The sequence below is a fragment of the Sturnus vulgaris genome, chromosome 14, assembly GCF_052056855.1.
Source record: "Sturnus vulgaris isolate bStuVul1 chromosome 14, bStuVul1.hap1, whole genome shotgun sequence".
NCBI lineage: Eukaryota > Metazoa > Chordata > Aves > Passeriformes > Sturnidae > Sturnus > Sturnus vulgaris.
The window spans coordinates 11,761,770-11,781,029 of NC_142256.1; the positions used below are offsets into that span (position 1 = coordinate 11,761,770).

Here is a 19,260-nt window from a genome sequence, read left to right on the forward strand (position 1 = left end):
CTGAAGCTTCTGAGGTGAAAGATTCCAAAGGAGTGAATGGAGGTCACCAGCTCCCTGCAGCTGATTTGGCAGCCAACTGCATCCCACCAAAAGAGCAGGTTTACACACTAACAAGGTCACTAGTTAAAAATATGGCCCCTGCTCAGACACACAATGATCAAGCGAGTGTCTCTGGAATCGGTGATGAAAATTGAACAGCCATTAACTATACGGAAGAAAGCTGTCTCCTCTTATCACCTACTATTTCAAGAATAGCACATTACTTGCAACTTGATGCATTTAACCAGGCCATTTTACAAGGTATGCACAGTATATCTGACCCTCTGTAAATAAAATCCCTTCTAGGAGTCCAACATTTGGCATGGGAGGTCTGTAACAGTGACAAACAGCTGCCATGTGAAATTCAAAGGAGTAAATGCCCCTTTGTATCACTTTAAGGTATGTGTGGGGTTATAAAAAAAATTCCATTTTATTCACCTGCATAGATGAATAAAAGTTACTTCTAAGAATCAGGGCACATTTATAGTAATGCCTTCCTCTATGTCACTTCATTCATATACACCATGGCAGAGATTTGCTGCTGCTGTATTTCATTTCCTTCTTGAATTTCATTTCCTTCTCAGATTTCACTGGTGCCATTCCAATGGTCAAACTGCATCTTCCAAGGAAACCAAGGCCACTGCTTCAGAGCAGATGGAAAAGATGTCTCACAGGCTGGTTTGTACTAAAAATAACAGCAGGAACAGAGTACAGGCTCACCACAAGAACCTGTTTCCCTGCCTGGCCAGTCCACTGGAATCCCTGGGATATTTCCCATACGAGGCCAAGAGCACAAGTCAGCATGAGCACAACTTTAACCTGTCTTTTAAAGAAAGCTGTTAGAGGATCAGAGGAGGTAATGAGTAAACAACTGGAAATACACACTCGTCCCAAGAGCCACTTAATACTGGCACGCTATTGGTACTGCTTTAAAGAGGGAAAAAAAATTACATGCAGGTGGCTTCAGTCTTCTTTGTAAGTCCTGTGATATATGGAATTGCCTTTTGACAAAATAGTTAAGAGGAACAGAGGAGAGGATACCAGCTCGGGTAACCAAGGGTTTGGTAAACTGGAACTCATGGCCCTCAAAACTGAGTAAAAATGTGCACCCTAGAGGCCAAGCTGAGTGACACCTGGGCAGGTGCTCCAAGGTACAAACACATTCTGCAGCTAACACCACAAGCTGTGTTTGAGAATGTGAAACACCAGGTTCAGCTGGTTTTACAAAAATATCCTCAGTCTGCTGGTAACAGACAACTGGAGGAACTCAGTGCTGCCCGCTACAGACTCCTCAGATTAGCACTTCTTAAAAATTAATAAAATGGTTTATTTTATATATACATATGTTCCAAAAAATTTATACAGTTAAAATATCAAATTAGTGATCTGGTAACAATACTGTTCAAAATAATCTCTTTTGTATGAACATTAAAATACACGTTTTTAAAAGCGTTTCCTTTTAGTGCTTCCAAAGCACAGCGTGTGCCAAGGCCACCTGAAGAATCTCCGTCCTCCTCACAGGATGAAAGAGAACTGAAGTCGGGGACCTGGGAAGCCTCAGGTGCACTTTCATAATGTCTGCAGACAAAACAGAAGAGAGTCTGAGGTAGATTGTTTAGTGACCATCAGGTGGTAACAGTCACAGGGCTGTCTTTAGCTTTCATTAACACAATAGCAGTTTCTTTACTCTCAATCTACACTGAATCTCAAGTTTAAAGGCATGGCTAGCAGTTCTTGGGAACAAGACCCTTGTCTCTGTGGTGGCAACATGCAATTTTACCAGTGCAGGTGTTTCTGGGAGGGTTTTTTTGGGAACACACGGGCTCTCTCCACGATGCAGACAGTGTGTGCATTTGATAGTGCCCCATTTTAGTGCAACCTGCTGCCTACAGCACGTAAATGTCTAATGACAGCGTTCAAATGAGTAAATTCTCATCACCTGCAGGAGGGGCAGCAATGGTTATTTTCTTCCGCCTGTTGAGCAAAGAGCACCCTCCACAGGAAAAAGCCACACCTTTCATAGCAAATCCTTAAGGTTATAGCCCAGCTTCTGCCGAATCAGGCTCTTAAAGTTAAAGCTCCACTGCTTCTTCTCAGACTGTGACAGTAAAATCACTTGACTGCCGAGATGGTGAGGGCAGCAGCTACGTCCTCTTCCACTCTTCTGTGGCACAGCAAACTCGTTCCTGGTCCGCGTTCGTCTGGCTGGTACATTATTATCTGCTGTTGACATGATTAACTCTGTTGGGTGGGCTGGTGAAATCTAGTTCCTCTAGTATTCTCTCTAAGTGTTGTATTAAGACCCGTTTTTTAAACCTACAGAAGAGAGGGAGAGCAATATAAATTTTTTCTTCCAAAAATACAGTTCAACAACTCAAGAATTTTCAGCCATGACAAATCATATTACCAGAAGCTCTCTGTTTCCAGTAGGAAAGAGCTTTCTTTATTTCTGGCATTAGAATGGCTAGAAAATTTAATTTAATACATCTACCCCTCCCAACCCACTCATATTTTGAGTTGGTCTTCAATAACAACCTGTTATCTCTCTAATTCGTATTTAAACTTTACATGAAGACCATTTCAACATAAAAATATAATGGTAGTTTGACCACTAGAACAATTATAATTTAAATATGTCAAACCAGAAAATCAAAATACTAGCACTGATAAAAGTTTATTATGTACTACCATGATCTAAATTAATATTTGATTTATGACTCCGAGTCATTTCCATCTATACAAACCTTGCTGCTTCCTTGATAGCAAATTCAATGAAATACTTCTGAATTTCCATGGGTCCTTGAACCTCCTCAAGAAGAGAAAATATTTTTTCATAATCTAAAAAAGAGAGAAAAATTCAACCATGTATTAAAAATGAATGTTGCAGATGCAATTTCAGAAAAGGTCAAGAGCCAAAAAGGAAAAACAAAGCCCAGTTTCATGTATCTCTGTAAGATAAAACACATAAGGCAAGGAAAACACCTGCATTAACTTTAAGAGCAGAACACAGGTGATAGAATAATTTAAAGAAATACTGATGATCTGAGAATTCGAATGTGGCACCAAAGACTAAGGTTCTCTTTAAAGAGCAGCTGCTAGGAACATTTATCCTCAGAAAATGCAGGCTGGGTAGAGAGAAGCCTCCCATTTCCATGATCACAGTTAACGTGCACAGGGCCACCAAACACTGATCTGGCCTGGAGCCATCGTTTCTGAAAGCAGAGGTTGCCATTAGATTTCTAGAAAGATAAATTATCAATCCTTAGTGTGAGCACATCACAACTGTCCCATTGGTACAAGGTAAATATGTCCACTGCAAAAGAATAAACTGGACATATTAAATTGGAAACAGATTTAAAACCAGCATTGTTTCACTTTCCCATACCTGACCCCAGCATGAATACATTTATGGTGCTGTGACCAAGAGCCTGCTCAGAATGATGTCATAGGCAGAAGGAGCATAATGCTCAGACCTCTGAACAGATGTACATATTCAAGTCACTACAATTTAGCTTCTTTCTTTGATGACTGCTTGAATTCTGCAGCAAGACAGGTGACTCACACTGAACACACTGTTTTACTATACATCACCATTTAATAGGCATGAATTTGGTATAAAATTGCCCACTTTGCAGGATGTCGCTTTTAGCCTTCAGTTCTTAAGAGTTTGCAACTCTTAAGTGTTTCATCACTAATCAGTCACACAAAATTTCTAAAAAGTTAAAAAAAATCACTCTGCTGTAAACTGTTACTTATTCCCTTTCAAACATATTCCAAGATGCACCCTTACAGAGCTGTGCCTTTGCCCTGAAAAGGAAGTTTTGCTGGACACAGAGCAACAAGTACACTTTGTGTACCCAGGAGCAGTGCAGCCTAAGGCAGAGCATGCAGTCTCATTAGACCACTGGCAACAAAAACAAAAGCTCTGAAAAGTGCTGCTTTCACAGGGCACCTCTTACATCAGTTAACTTGTTTTTGAGGGCAAAGAGGTTGACTTGGCACTCAACCTCTCACACACAAGTCTAAACTTCAACTCACCTGCCCAGCATTTACTCCTTTTTTTTGCCCCTCCACTGCTCATTTATGAACAACCAGAAATTATTCAGAATCTGAAGTTGTGTGTTTATTGAAAATAGCTCCTTCCTTCCAGGAAAAGTCTTCTCTCTCACACCACATATAATATATACTACTAAAACAAAGAAACCCAAATAACTTACTTCTTCCAGGTTTGCGAACCTCTTTCATCACTTTAATTTTGATGTCAGCATTGCTTCCCTCCAACATGGTAGGTGTTATTTTAAAGGAATTTGGCACAGATTCAGAAGTAGACTCCATGGCCCGCTTTTGATCATCTCCACTCACACTGTAATTCAGAGGCCCTCGAACAAGTGCGTTGGTACCAGGTTTATGATCCAGCCCATCTTCACTCAAACAATTGAATTCAACAGGTAAGGAGTCTAAGTCGTTGGGTAACATCTCATCCTCTCCCACAGCAGCTGGAACCACAGGAGCCATTTGCACAGGTAAGCCATCAATTTGTTTCTCCATTGACTGACAATTTTCTGCTTTCTTCTCTCCATTGCCATCTTGGACAACACTGTTACTGGTATCTACAAGTGAAAAAATATGTATCTTACTGGTGCATAAGTGTAGCATCAAAAGAACCAAACAGAAGTAGTTCTGCATCTGTGTAGCAATCTGACAGCGCTCCGATACTTTTATTCAACTGTGGATGTAACCACAGGAGTACTTCCCCTTCGGAGTGCTACACCTCCTATCACTATTGTGAAGTCACCATGCTCTGTATTCCTAGGGCAATGTCATGACTTCTAAGTAAACTCATGTCTTCCTTTTCTTCCTCAAACCCAGCTAATGGAATTTTATTCTGACTTCACTTGCTGCAACAGGTAGGTATGAAAATTCCTATTTGTGGGAAATGAAACAACTGTATCTTAACCTTACTTCTTCACCACAGAATACACAAAGGAAAACTAAAAGGTGATCTGAGATACTTCCTAAATCTGATCTGAGACAGAAAGGATCTCCAAACAGGTTTTTTTTATTTCAGATTTCATTAGCTGTAGCAGCAGCCTGTTTATCTAGACCAACAAAAGAAACCCCCTCCTACGTAACAGCGAAGCACAGACACGCTACGCTGGCAGAACCTTTTCCCTTCCTCCCCAGATCCTCCATCCACCCGAGGTGCTGCACCACAGCTCAGTCTACCTTTATTTGCTGGGACACCCTTGAGGCTCGGGGAGGAGGGGGAGCCAGGAGCAGCGGGTGGCCCCTTGCCACCGACGTGGTTGGTGACGACGGGCGGTGACTGCGGGCGCCGCAGCAGGGGGGACATGCTGCGCCGCCGCTTCAGCGACGCCGGCGTGTTGGGCTCCCCGGGACGCTTGATCTTGTTCTGGGGCCCAGCCACAAACTCGTCGGCTTCATCTATCATCATACCCTGAAAAAAATAGAAGTAATTTAAGTATCGGTACAAAACAGCAACTGTTTCACCAATCCACTGATGAGTTGAGTGCCTCTGTGCTCAGACTCAAGTGGCTTTCAAACACTTGACAGCTCTCAGAACAGACACCCAGTGTAGCCAGTGCCACTCTGTGAACCTGCACAATTCCATACACATTCCTCTTGGACCACATGGGAAACATACCTCCTTTCCACAAGCTGTACAAGTTAGCCATATATTGTAGTTGTGGGGGACAAATTCTACTCATAAATTATTTCAAGTCACGTTAAATATAAAGGCACAGCAGGCAGAAAGGCCCCTCTTACCTTCTTGTCCTGTTTAAATGGATTGCCAAATGTATGGAGTCTTTTTGGTTGATCTGGGTCAATTTCCCGAAGAGGGGAAGGCATCATTTTCAGGTATTCCTGGTAATTTCCCATCTGAGCAACAGGAACACTATGAAGGCAGTCTGCAACAGAAAAGAGATCCTAATTTAGTCCTAAAATTCAGGCAATACAACCTTCACACCTCAATTTCAAGTGTTAGCATTTAAGAACTAGAACTTATTATTTCTTTTGACTACAGAGGATGAGCTGAAGACTACAATTGTGTGAAATAAGCCTGGCAAGGACTGAGCTTAATTGGCAGAAGAATAACAAATAAGCAAGTTTAATTTCTATGCTGACAACTGCATCTTTAGACCACTAGTACCTCACAAAAAACAAAGAGCTGCTGTCTTGCCTTAAACCCTCACCACTTTATAACATATGTCTACTGAACCCTGGTGAATGTGAAAGCTCTCCCATTAAACTTACTTTTAAATTCCAAAGCATGCATGACATCTTGCACTACAGAAGGCAAAGATTTCCCTCCTTCCCCTTTAGAGTCAAGAAAAGGACATTGTGTGACTCAGCAAGAGATGCAATGGTCACTTCTGCTCCCACACCAGGGACAAAAACCACTGCCTTAAGGAAACAACAAAAATAGCTGTATTCTCTTCAAACTATGAATGAAGAACTGTGACTCCTTACCTTCATCCTGCCCCAAGATAAGCCTGTGTGTTTTCAGAAGGTTGGTTCTCATTCTAGTTAGCTGATCCAGAAGACTGCGACGGGGAATATCATATGCATTTCTAAATGCCTGTGGCTTCAAATCCTAGTTTTGTAACAAAATAAGTAACTTTCAGTGAATTCATCAGTTCTCATGCATGGAGAAATTCCACTATGAACTGTAATAACATTAACTTTTTTAAAATATTCTTAAGTAACTTTAGAGTTTCATAACTGGCTACAAGCAGCTCAATGGCTATCTTTCCAACATGACCTTATTCAGCATTAGCACTTTCAGCTCCATTAAGAGTAAGCACATGAATTCATGGATGAACAACAATAGCTGTCTTTTGCAGAGACTGGCACTTAAAACACAGTAATTTTCATTTACTACCATGGGGTTTTCAAACAGTATCCCAAAATCAAGTAAAAAAAATTGCATTTGCTCTCCTCCCTCTATGTCTATGCTGTACTCATCCCAGTTCAGCGAAGGTACTTCCTTCTACACTAAGTCCATAAAAGTTATCCATTTAAAACAGATGAGATTAACTGCTTAGTCATGCAAGATCACAGTGCTGTTTACCTTGTTTAAAAGTCCTATGTGGAATCCAGCAAATTCTTTAACATTCATTTCCGACAGTCTCAGAGGAGATTCCCCAGTGATCCCTTGCAGCAGTTGTTTAAAATCCCTACTGTGTACCAAGGAGAGGCCACTGGAGTGATTTTTCACTTTTATTCCAATTTCTTGTGGAACTTTCTTACCCACTGAACCTATCATCCGTTCCGATTCTATTTTTGTCTAAAATGGAATCATACCGTGAGTTAAAGAATCAGCAGGCATTGCACATTTCCAGTACAAAACACACAGTACATTAGCAGAATAAAATTACAAATTTAGTTCCCTACTACCTACCCAGGGATATATTGGATTACATAGGTTAAATCTCAAGCATAAAGAAATCCTAATGTGCTAGCATATGAAAAAATATTTAGCTAGTGTATCTAAATTTATATGCCAGTAGGAGGTCTGTGAATATCCCGCATTTTGCTGCAACTCTGACTCTCTTGTGTCCCTGAAGAACCATTTTTAAAGGGAAAGAAAAAACAAAATGGAAGGTAGGATGCCTTAGGTTACAATAAAGTTGCATCTAAAACAACAGTATTATTCAGATATAGTAATATAATTTCAGTTTATTTTTGAAGTAACCTATGAACTAAGGTTTGCCCTGTATGTTTGTATCAATATAAGAGAGAAAAGTTGCAAAAGAAATCTGCTTTATGAGTACATTTCTAAAAACGTATCACTTCTCCAATTAGAACAGATTTCTTATTACAGCTACAGAGAATTTTACTGTATTAAGCTCTAACTGTATTCAGAGTTAAGGTTTTTTTTACCCACTAGCAATATTTCCAAAGAAAAAAAACAAACACCCAACCAACCAAAACCCCAAAACCCACTGTGATTGCAAGCCACTTCCCCCAGATCTCCTCCTCTGCTGAGTTTGCTTCATTATCTGTGGGAAACTGAATTTAAGGACAGCAGGAGCACAGCAGAATTCTGGAATTGCCTGCGCCTATAGAGGAGTTTGTAATGCATTCCACACATTCAAACTGTTCCATGTGCTGAGAACGTCTGAGAGCCACAGCAGCCATCTCGAGTCAGTCCAACTCCACAGTGCAGATAAATCATAGGAATTTGCATATCATTAGATTACCAAAATACCACAGGAAGTTTTATATCTAGAAGATTCTCAGTCATTCAGAGGCTCTGGGATGTATTTTGTGCATTCTTTAAGGTGGAGGATTTTTTCTTTGTAATTTTAAAGGCTGCACTGCTTCCCCACTGCCTTCTAGATATTGAATTGCTGTTTTAGGAGCCTCTCATGCCAAGGAGGAAGAACTTCCAGGCCCTTACACCTGGAATGGCAGTCTTAGCAAAAAGATATGTAGGACTATTTCCCATCAGATCACACTTAACACACAGAAAGACTTTGACCTGAAGGAAACAGGAAGCTCAGATATAAAGCTTGAGCTGTGATTTTACTCCCCAAGGACAAGAACACTTTTTTTTTTTTTAATACACATTGCCAAGGGACACATGGAAATAAACATGAGACTGAAAGCAAGCCTCTGACTTCAGCTGTGAAGAACAATGGCAAGAGCAGCCATAAAACCAATTAATGATTATCTTTGGAGTTTAAAGTCTAGCAGATTAAGTACAGCTGAAGACGTTTCATTTGCATTCCTCTCCATCACTTACAGAAGGCACAATCACTGGCTACAGAACCATACTGGATTCATCCATATTTGCAGTGGAAATGCTCACCAATCTTCAATTACAATATATGCTGCACATATGAACTCCCACAGGGATTAACTGCTTTATAATGAGATTACCACAAACTAAATAATCAACGCACTTCTAATTGCAAAGGTTTCATCAATACTACCTGTTGGCTGAGTTTTTTAAGGTAAGAGATAACACTGTAACTAAGTCCACAATCTAAATTATCTGATATCAGATTTGGAGCTCCCATCATCCTTAGGGCTTTCTTTAATGGCTATAAGGAAAACAAAATACACAATAGTAAGAGAATAAGTATTTAAAAAAGAAATTTATAAGCTCAATTATAGGAAGCTAAGGCACAGAGATTAGTGCTCTAGCTTTTCCACTTTTGGCCACTAAAATTCAAGTCTATTCAGATAACATGTGACATGAGTTTGGTGTCTAACTAGCTCACAAAGGACATTATGCCACATCACCATGACACCACACAGTGTGGTGCCACTGGCAATTTCCACTCAAAGGCTCAGGTCCAGAATAGCCGGGATGATGCAAGTCCATATTGAGGTGCATTGTCCAAGCTACACGTAAAAGGTGACACAGTGCCTCCCTCCACCCTTTATTTGGCCCAGTCAATATCAGCTTCCCAAGTTCTAGCACTTCACCCACATTAATAAAAAACCTAATCTACATTTTCCTTATCCAGTTACAAAAATAATGCCAAATTTGGCTTCTCTGAATGTTCTGAAGTACTTTTGATCAAAATTAATTTAATATTTAATGATCAGAAAACAAATTTATTAACACTTAATATCTTAACATACCTAGTACTACTCCTCAGTATTTCTACCAATTTTTTTAAAATTCTTAAAAATGTTTGCTCTAAGCTACATACCTCTGAAAGGCAGAATGTTAACTACCTAAAATGCCATCATAATTATGTAAAAAAAATTTACTAGGAAGAGGTATGATGCAAAGGACTCTGGTCACACCAGCCATTATACCCCGGAGGATGAGATGAGAAGAGGAACATACCAGTAAGTAGTAAGGAGGCATTGTTTTTAAGTAGTTGTCAAAAGCCTGTCTCCACTTCAGATTTGGCTTAAGTTTGTGAACCTTAAACAAGTCATCTGCAACAAGGAAAACAACAAAAGAAGGTGTCATTTATACAGTCCCAGACCTTTAGCTTTATCCAAAATCATACTTGCCAGTTTTCCCCCCGTTTTCGCCCCCCACCCATCTCCCAATGGGGCTTCCCCCCAAAAACTGCTCTTAACCTGAGGTTTGAAGGATTGGGAATCCCCAGTCCTAGCTGCAGTAGGCAATTCAGGGCAAGTCCCCATTACAAGCAAACTTACAAGGTACATCAGACTTAAACACTGCACACCACTACCAGCAGCATGGAAAGTACAACAGATCCACCTGTTAAAGAGTTTCACCTCCCTTGCCTCTCTCTTGCACATCAGGGAGTCCCTGTATCTGATTAAATCAAACAGCATTAATTTGGTTCAATTTCCATTTTCAAACCAGCTTTCTTCTGTTCAACATGTAGGATGGATTCTGGTCTCCAGTAAAAATATTCTTCAGTATCAAAGGGAAAGAATAAAAGAAGTCAAATCAGGGAATCCTTCTGGCCAGCTTTGCTGGATTTGCTGCCATCAGCAGCAGCTGTATCTGGCAGACAAAGGGTTACCTCCAGCCACAACACCTGCCTCGTGTCAGGGCAGCAAAGTCTCCCACAGGTATAGACAAGAGACAGAAATCAGCTACAAAACCTGCTGTCCTTTAAGAGAGGGGCAACCAGACGTTTCTTTCCTTTGGGTACTGTTTTAGAAGCACTTTGCTCACTCCAGGTGTGTACCTGGCTGTTTAGGAATGGCCGAGGTGAAGGGTGGGCCTGTTTGCTGTGCACACTGTGAACTGTGACCTCTACACCCAACACAGCATCCTGCAATTTACCATTTCCAATTATGAATTATCAACTGAAACAAAGGTTCTTCTTAGTAGGATAGTGGCATGCTGGCAAAGTGAGGCTAATGGAAGGATATGCAGGTCTGGAGAAAGGGATGTCCAAAAATTAACTGGGGAGAGCTGCAGGAGACAGAGATGCACAGAAGAGGGTGTGCAAAAGACAGATGCAGCAAGGAAATTGTTTTCTCCACATTGAGTTTTCAGGAAGACATATTCGAGAAGAAAATTTGACTTGCATAGTACTCTGCACAAATTGAACAGATGTTATGATACTACTTCCCAAGTTCTCATAGACAAACCATACTCAATTACAGGTATTTTCCAATCTAAATGAATTCTGGATTACATATAAAAACCAAAGTACAGATGCTACTTCTTCTCTTCCCTGGCCTGAAGAAGATGGGCTGGAGTTGGAGAGGACAAATTAAAATTCCATGTGAAATCTCAATATACTTCAAGCTTAGCACTATTATCCAGAAACACCTGGGATGATATCATGACATATGGCAAATATAAAGTAACGTCCATTCTTATCTCATAGACCTATTACCTTTTTGCAGCAAAATGCAAGTTAAACTACACTCCTCTCAACATTCAACAACAACAACAAAAAAACTTAAAAAGCAAGATGTTCAGTATTATAGTATGTCCTAATATTTTTACAGTCTATGAATTGGTTGAGTACAGCTTACCCCTTAAACCTCTTATCAGGACTTCATCAGTGTCTCACTTGCTGCACTGTGAGGCTGTACCAGAAAGAGCACACAGGCACTGTGACATGGCACAGCCACTCTCAGCTCATCCAGATGGGGTCCCAATCCACAGCACAGTTCTACTCCCAGACATCAAATGAAAAAACACCTCTCTGATCTCTGCTATTCTAGGAAAAAATTCTCAGACCTATGCAGAGCTTCAGCTTTTTAAAATCAGAGTCTTCTCACAGCACAAACTCACTGCAGGAACTGCCACCCTCTCAAAAGGGTGGTAAACACAGCCACAAGTTTCAAAGAGAAATTCACCATCAACATCTTACCTGACTCTACCTCCAGAGTTTGAGACACACACTTCAGCAGATTGCAACACAGGCACTTGAAAGGCACTTTTTCCCCTGTGCCCTGGGCTGCACATGATGATTTATACAAATAAGCAAACTAACAATAATCCAGTTAACTATGTCTTCCAAAGATTAAACTCCAAACTTTCGCAGCTAAAAATCAAGAAGTATTGAAAAAAATCCTTACATAATTTAGTTTTACTTCTACCTAATTATTTGCACATACTAATTTCTGTATAGTCCACTTAATGCAGAATTCTTTTTGCTTCTGAACTCCAAGGGAGTTAAAAGCACTGTATAATTTGGTATTAAAAACCATCAGGAACAGGCTGCAAGCTGCAACAACGCAAGGGAGCAGGTAAAACCACACAGACCAGTTAACTAAAACTGTATTGCAAAGTCTTTATCCACTTCAGATAAATGTATAAAACAACCAAATTGTGACAAACAGGACAACAATACACACTTTTAACACTCAGTACTATAGAAAGGGGCTGGATTCACCTTTTAAGATCAGTGAGCAGTTAAAAAAAGAGAGCATGAGAGAGGAGAGTCATCAGGTAATTTAAGTAGTTCAGCTGGAGCCTAAATTACAACAGTTCATGCACCATGTAACCCAAAGTATAACTTAAAACTTGTTTTTTAAATCACCACTCACATTAAATTCCACCTGAGCAAGTACACCATCATTCCCTGTTGACTCCTGTAATTCTCCTAATTATGCAGTAATAGAGACACTCCTCTGTTCTAGGTAGTAGATTCATGATTTTACATTCACAGAATACAGTAACCTTCCCTGCAAACAAACCATCTAGCCAAAAATAAGGCACTGCAATGGAAAACAGCATCACTACCTAAGAAAGGCATTGTGTCACTGTTTCCCCAGTGATACAAAAGGTATCAAAATGTATTTGGCTATCCCTCCCAGTGCCACAGTATGCTGTGCTCACACCGGTGAGAACACAGCCCTTAGTTTCCAAAACATAAGATCATCACTTGTAGATTCTCTGATAGAGCCTGCAAAAGCATCAAAGGAAACTGTCCATGCTGCAGTCCTTCACAGGCAGCCATTTTCTAAATGCTCATCCTGTTGCATATTTAGACCCACAGAAAAAGGGTATTTAGCCACCTTCTCAAGGCATTTCCTGCATGGCTGTTTCACTGCTGCTTCTGCTGACACTCCCAATGAACAATCACTCCTACTGCCCAGCAGTGCTTGCTCTCCCACCCATGCAGCTAAAAGGAGCCAAGGAAACATCTCAGGCAAGGCAGAAGCATTTAGAAATATACCTCATCCTTACTTAGCTTTCCCTAAAACTCCTCCTTCAACTTCTGCTTCATGAACTTGGCCATGCAAGTGTTTTTAAACAGAACAGCACCCGAAGTACCAAAGCTTTGCAACAATCCTTCAAGAGGAAATTTCTATCATCTGTAGGCCAAGCATTCAGCAGTGAAGCACATCAGCATCTGCCTGTGAAAAGTTCTGCCTTCAGCAGCCTCCCACTGAACACAAAGAACTGCACTCCACCTCCTCAGTTCTGGGAGCAAACCACCACCAAGGTAGTCAGGATTTCTCTCTAGCTTTCTGAAAGAAAACTGGAGCTGCTCATCCCACATTATCCATCACTGCTGGAAATGGACCAGAGGCCAGTGTTTTTGTCAGCCAACCAAATACACAGCATGAGTCCATTAACACACGAGTCCATTAGCCTCACTGTTTTATCAAGTCCTATTAATGGGCTCCTTTCCCTTACAAAGCTTCTGAATGCAAGCTCGGTAAGTTAAAAGACAGGAGAAACTACAGCATTCCCAAATCCATTCTTGCAGAAACCAAGGCATAAAATCACCAAAGCTATAGGATGTGATACCATTTACCTCCTTCAGCCATGGACCATTACAACTTGTTTTAGTTTGTTTGAGTATCACTTGCAAGCTGTCTCATGCCTACCTATCTTACCTGTTTTTAGGGCTGTCTTACACTGTTTTTCAAAAAGAGAATTAAAACTTTGCCTGCTCAGGAATGTAGGAGGAAAACAAAAATGTAAGCAAAAAAATCCTTAAGCATCTTACTATCCGCTTATAAGGTTGAATACATTCGATAATACAGTACAAATACACAGTTTTAAAGTGGTTTTGTCTTTGAAAGTCACCAGAAGGAACAGAGGTAGATTATCCATGGTACTGTCCCAACCAGTCCTTCAACACAATATTCTACCAGTAGGGCAGGAGCCACTAGAATCACACTGATGCACCAATATGGGAGGTAGTGGCTGAATGGAGCGGTTCCCACATCCTTTTAAATCTGGGTGACAGTAACGAAAATTTGGTTTTACACACTCAAATCAGTCCTCTGCTGAACCATCAGTATCCACTACCAGCACGTATGAAGAAAAACAGTTCCTACCTACCTACAGAGCCAGTATTGCTAAAAACATCCACAAATAATTTACCAGGCATGCTGCTTATGATCTCACTCATTTTCCTTACTGCTAAGTAGATAAGTGCCCAGATCTACTTTTGTGTTGAAGGTATGTTCCACAGAACTTAATTCTACCATGCCTTAGAGACCAAGGATAAATCAAGTCCTGGAAGGAGATCTGAAGGTGACACTGTGTGTGTTTGTATGAACAATATGGAATGCATGGGATTCGTGCCCTCAAGAAAAACATCCACTTTACAACTCAGACAATGTGGAAGCTCTGCATTTTCCTTTGAAGAGCCTTCAGAAATGTAAGAAATGGATAACCAGGTGAGTAAACTGCAGAATAGCACTACACACACTGCAAAGTGCCTTTCCTCAAAGAAAAGGAAGAGCTTTACACCCCTGCAAAAAAAAGGCAGGGGGAAGACAAGAGCTGCCAGGGAAGACACAGAACTGCAAATGTCAACATCAAAATGAACAGGGAAGTTAATTTAGGATCAGTGATGGCTTTTCAGCTAGTGGATCTGCTGCAGTATTTCAGGAACCACAAAGTCACTGAAACTCTCATCCTCCTTGCACACTCTGGGACAATCATCAGGCTACATCGATAACTATAAAAGACACATTATCAGCAAGCACAAGTTTCTTCTTTTTTGGTTATGACCAGGATTATGAAAAAGCATTCCTGAATTATGTTCTGATCTTTTTTTCCTAGAAAAAATAGAAAAATCCTGTGTAAGAGAGTAAGACGCAATTCTCTTGGTCACTGTTCTTCTGTATCACTAAACACACCCACAAAAACTAGAACAAAAAAGCCTTACAGCATCTGCAACTGAAAGGGTTAGTGGCACCCTGGAAACTCCTCTGCCATTACCTTTATGTCAGATCCCTACCAACCACAATTACTGTGGCAGTTACTCACACAGCACCTTTTTATATCATCTTTCCTTACAAAGTAATTTCATTGTGGGAGTAAAAAAAAACAAAAGCAAAACCTGGTCCTTTGGGCAGGAAAGAAATGCAGACTGTTTCACTGCTCAATTCCTTTTTACTGCTCTAAACTGCATTAGGGAATTCCCTCTTCCCAACACCCGTGACAAACACTGCATCTCATCTTCCTGTAAAAAATAAGCTGCTACAAGAGCAACTGCAAAACCTGGATACACCACACCCTAAATGAGGGAAAAGAATGGAGGTTGAAGCTTACTCCAGGTTAAGGAAGAGGCTACGTGTCTAGGAGGTGAACAGCATCAAACATGCACTGGAAGCAGGTAGCTCTCCTCCTCTGCTGGAGAGAAAAAAAGGGAGAGGGGGTATGAAAATCCTCTCCTCCCAAAGTACGTTAAAAGAGTTTGCAACATTCTCTACTCTCTGATCTCCATTATTTTATAATGTCTCAAACTAAGGCAGAACACCAACCATTATTGTTTTGCTTTTACTCTGAAGCAGCTGCACTGGCAGTTCAGTGCAGATGTGTTACCTACCTAACAATGGAAGTAAAACAGGGTAGTTGTAAGGCATCACAAAGAGGTTTACACAGGTTAAAGTAGTGCTTGCTTTTAAATACCCAAACGGGTGGCCAAGTTCGCTGTATTTTCCACTGCTACTCACAAACACCTGACAAAGAATAAGAAAAATCACTGTATTAGAATGAAGAACATGAAGAATATTAAACATGGGGTATTTAAAAATTCAAATCAATCTGAATCCAACTGCATTAAGACAGTAAATTATCAAGCACAGATAAATCTGAACACACCAGGGTGAGTATGGACTCACATTCCTCAGTCACAAAACATTTAGTGCACACCCAGTAAATGTGGAAATGCTCTTCACAGAGTTATCTTTACTACTTTAGTGAAACTACTGTGAAGTGATGCCCTGAAGAGTTTTTGAAATTATTCAAAGTAGGTTAGGGGACATCTGTTGAAGGAATGTCAAACAAATAAGCTATATGAAATTAGTCTTCTGACCCAAAAATAGCACAGCTAATATTTACAACACTGATAAAAAGAAATGCAAAATTTTTTTAAGCATAGAAATTAAACAAAACAAAAAAACACTCAAAAAATTTCTTAATTATGCCCAGTGCCAACATTCTTATAATTGACTTTATTTTTCTAAGCGCACATGTATGAGGGTCTTAACCCTGAAAAGCAATACATGTAAACAATATTTCAACAGGATAAAAATGGTAGATGTTCTTGACTGAAGCAAGCAAAATAACCCACATCTTAGTCAAAAATAGTTTTCCTAGAAAAAAATAAACCTTGCAGCAAATTGCAAGTGGTTTTCCTCTGTTTTTTCAGGGCATAAGGAACTGGGTTTCTTACATGGTTTCTATGACAATGAGTCTATTTCTCTGATTTGTAAGGGTCTGATGTGTAGCTGGGAAAAGAAAAGCAGTTTTTGAAAAACAACAGAGTAATTTTAGTAACTCAGGCAAATAATGTACCTATGAATGTTTAAAGGACATTTCCGAAATTAGTTTTTAAAAATAACTTTAGTTTTTCTTCTAAATAGAAATGTTGTATTTTCAACTAAGTTGTAGTATTTATTATGGATACAAAAACAGAGACACCTCCAAATTCACCTTTCCAGCTAAAGTATCATTCTAAGCATACACCTGGTGTACACATTAGGCTAATATTTAAAAGAACATCACCAAGAAGGGAGCCTGATTTTACACAGGACACAGAAACTTATTAAAAAATTACAAAAGGAGCATGTGACAAAGGATTTCAGCAACAGAACTTCGACCTCTTCAAGGCCAATCTTGTCAACAGGATCAACAGCTTCCATTCAATTCCCATCAGCAGCTTCAACCATCTAGTGAAAATGATTTACAGCTGTTCATTAGGTAACATGATGGAAACTAGTGCTGGATTTTCCCTGTAAGCAAATGGAAGCCTGCAGAGAATTTCAATTTAGCCAAAAATGGAACCTGGGGGGCATATTTCTTAGCAAAATGAGATGGACCTAGAAAGAGAATTAAATGAGATTACAAGGTCTGGGGAGGGAACACTCAATTCTGACTCCTGATAATTCTCTTAGAAAGGAGGTAAGTAAAACCTTGACATGTTTCTTCTCTTCTGGTGCAGAGTTTGAACTAGACCCCAATTCTCCAGGCTTGCAAAAACTGAAGTAGCTCAGATTACCCATTACATTTCTAGAACCAAATAAAGGGCAAGTACCTGCCAGCAGGTATGGGGAGACTTTCGTTCCAAGATGTACTGGGTGAGGGGTGAAGGCTCCAGCTCATACTTGTCAAAAGGAAGCTTGTCTATGACCATGGGCTCACAATCCACACAGGAGAACCTCACCACGGGGTGAGCTGTGCGTGGAGGCTGAAAGGAGGGAAAAGGTGTCAGTTTTCACGTATTTATGGTAAACAGACCAATTCTCTTAAAAACATCCATAAGCAGGTATTTCACCATCCTATAAGTCTTAAAACACTCAGTTTCCATAATATTCCTTCAAAGAGAATAAAATACAAGCTCCCATAACAGAATATAGATTAACTAAATACTTCTCCAACTGCAAAAAAATGCTCACACACTGATACATTCTTCCCACCAAGAGAAAAACGTGGTTAATATGCCACTATTTATCTTTATATTAGAAGCCTTCATGTCAATCAAGCTACAACAATACAGACAGGTTTAAAGGAAACTTCAACTCTTCTTCCCAGTTTGACGTTCACAGAAAAACAGATGTGAGATGGCATTCAATTCACAAAGAATCTCTCAAAGAATTCTCTACAAATCTGTCTTTTCTTCCCTCTTTAATCAGGAGGTGGGAGCAAGGGGATTGGACAGACAGGACCTTGTGCACTTGCAAAGTGCAGGAACAGAACATGCCTAACAAAATGAGAGATGTTTAGAAAGGCTTGTAAGGCATGCTAAATGCATCATAATTTCAGTAAGAAAAGGAGAAATTAATACTGTTTTCTCCTCATTTTCTGCAGAGAGTAGCTCTTCTGTTTCAGTTTTAATTTTTCCTACTAGTGAAAGAAGAGTCCACACATAAAGTAATACTAAGGAAAAAGACCCATTGTTGATCTTCTTTCAAAAACAAATACTCTTTTTTCCATGTAAATGAATTTTATAAAGCTTTGATTAAAATTTTATAGGCTTACTATGATTTGTGGTACATAAAGTAACTTACAGTTCATTTTTATAATCTTTATAAACCATTCAGCAAATTAACCATATACACAGAAGTGAACTTTCTGGATACAAGAAATGTCACAGGTTACAGTATCCACATTAGACTACACTACTCTGTTAAAAACAATTTTAACCTTTTCAAACAAAGTCACATCATATTATAAATAGAGAAAGTAAAAACTACTCTATCCATTATCTATTTTCAGTCTGTTTAACTATTAGTGTAGAATCCTTTTTTCAGTTCTTATTTTACTTACCAGTGTTGGTGAATTCTGATCAGGCCAAAAAGATTCTGGGATTGGCCAATGCCCCACAGGAACACCCGTTTTAGGGTTAGGCCGTACATAAATGAGTTTATGACAACTATGCCACGGCTGAGAAGCAAATGAATTGATGGGCCTGGATGAATCAACAAGTCCATCTAAAATTTAAACAAAGCAAAATAACAAACAAAAAGAAAATGAAAAGCTACATGCATGCATTTGTCTGCTAGCAACATTTCTGTATTTAGCAGCCAGTAAGGCATTTCATTACTCTTGTTCCAACGACATACAGATCTTTACATCAGAGACTGAAATAACCTATGCATCCAGGTGTATCACAGAATCATCTGAGAAAATTACAGTATTTGCCCTGATCTCCCTTCTGCTCCTGTGGCACAGCCATTACACAGTGAGTGCAGCGAGGCATTCTCACGTGTTATGGAAAATGTATTTGCTTAAGCTCAGAGTCTGAGCTCCCACAGGCAGCACCAAGCTACTGCTGCTGGTTCTGCTGCACCTGGAAAGGCTGAGAATTGGTATTTTAATTT

At 39.8% G+C, this 19,260-nt stretch overlaps 1 protein-coding gene across 4 annotated transcripts in view; it reads right to left on the bottom strand.

The window, feature by feature from the left end:
* Nucleotides 1-1,342: 1,342 nt before the first annotated feature.
* Nucleotides 1,343-19,260, bottom strand: part of LOC106859894 (integrator complex subunit 6-like) — a 39,828-nt gene continuing 21,910 nt past the window's right edge. Inside the window, exons 7-19 of one of the 4 annotated variants that reach the window (XR_015806739.1) lie at nt 18,707-18,870; nt 17,475-17,627; nt 15,765-15,897; nt 9,869-9,963; nt 9,000-9,110; nt 7,133-7,348; nt 6,532-6,655; nt 5,827-5,969; nt 5,266-5,497; nt 4,257-4,649; nt 2,784-2,877; nt 2,054-2,355; nt 1,343-1,617 (exon numbers count right to left, since the gene is read on the bottom strand). Coding sequence is in view for 2 of the 4 variants with exons in the window: in XM_014887460.2 (XP_014742946.2) it covers nt 2,256-2,355; nt 2,784-2,877; nt 4,257-4,649; nt 5,266-5,497; nt 5,827-5,969; nt 6,532-6,655; nt 7,133-7,348; nt 9,000-9,110; nt 9,869-9,963; nt 15,765-15,897; nt 17,475-17,627; nt 18,707-18,870 (1,958 nt within the window). In the remaining 2 variants the exon portion in view is untranslated. Of the gene's footprint in view, nt 2,356-2,783; nt 2,878-4,256; nt 4,650-5,265; nt 5,498-5,826; nt 5,970-6,531; nt 6,656-7,132; nt 7,349-8,999; nt 9,111-9,868; nt 9,964-15,764; nt 15,898-17,474; nt 17,628-18,706; nt 18,871-19,260 lie in introns of all 4 variants that reach the window. The other 3 variants (XR_015806738.1, XM_014887460.2, XM_014887469.2) reach the window with 3 other exon arrangements.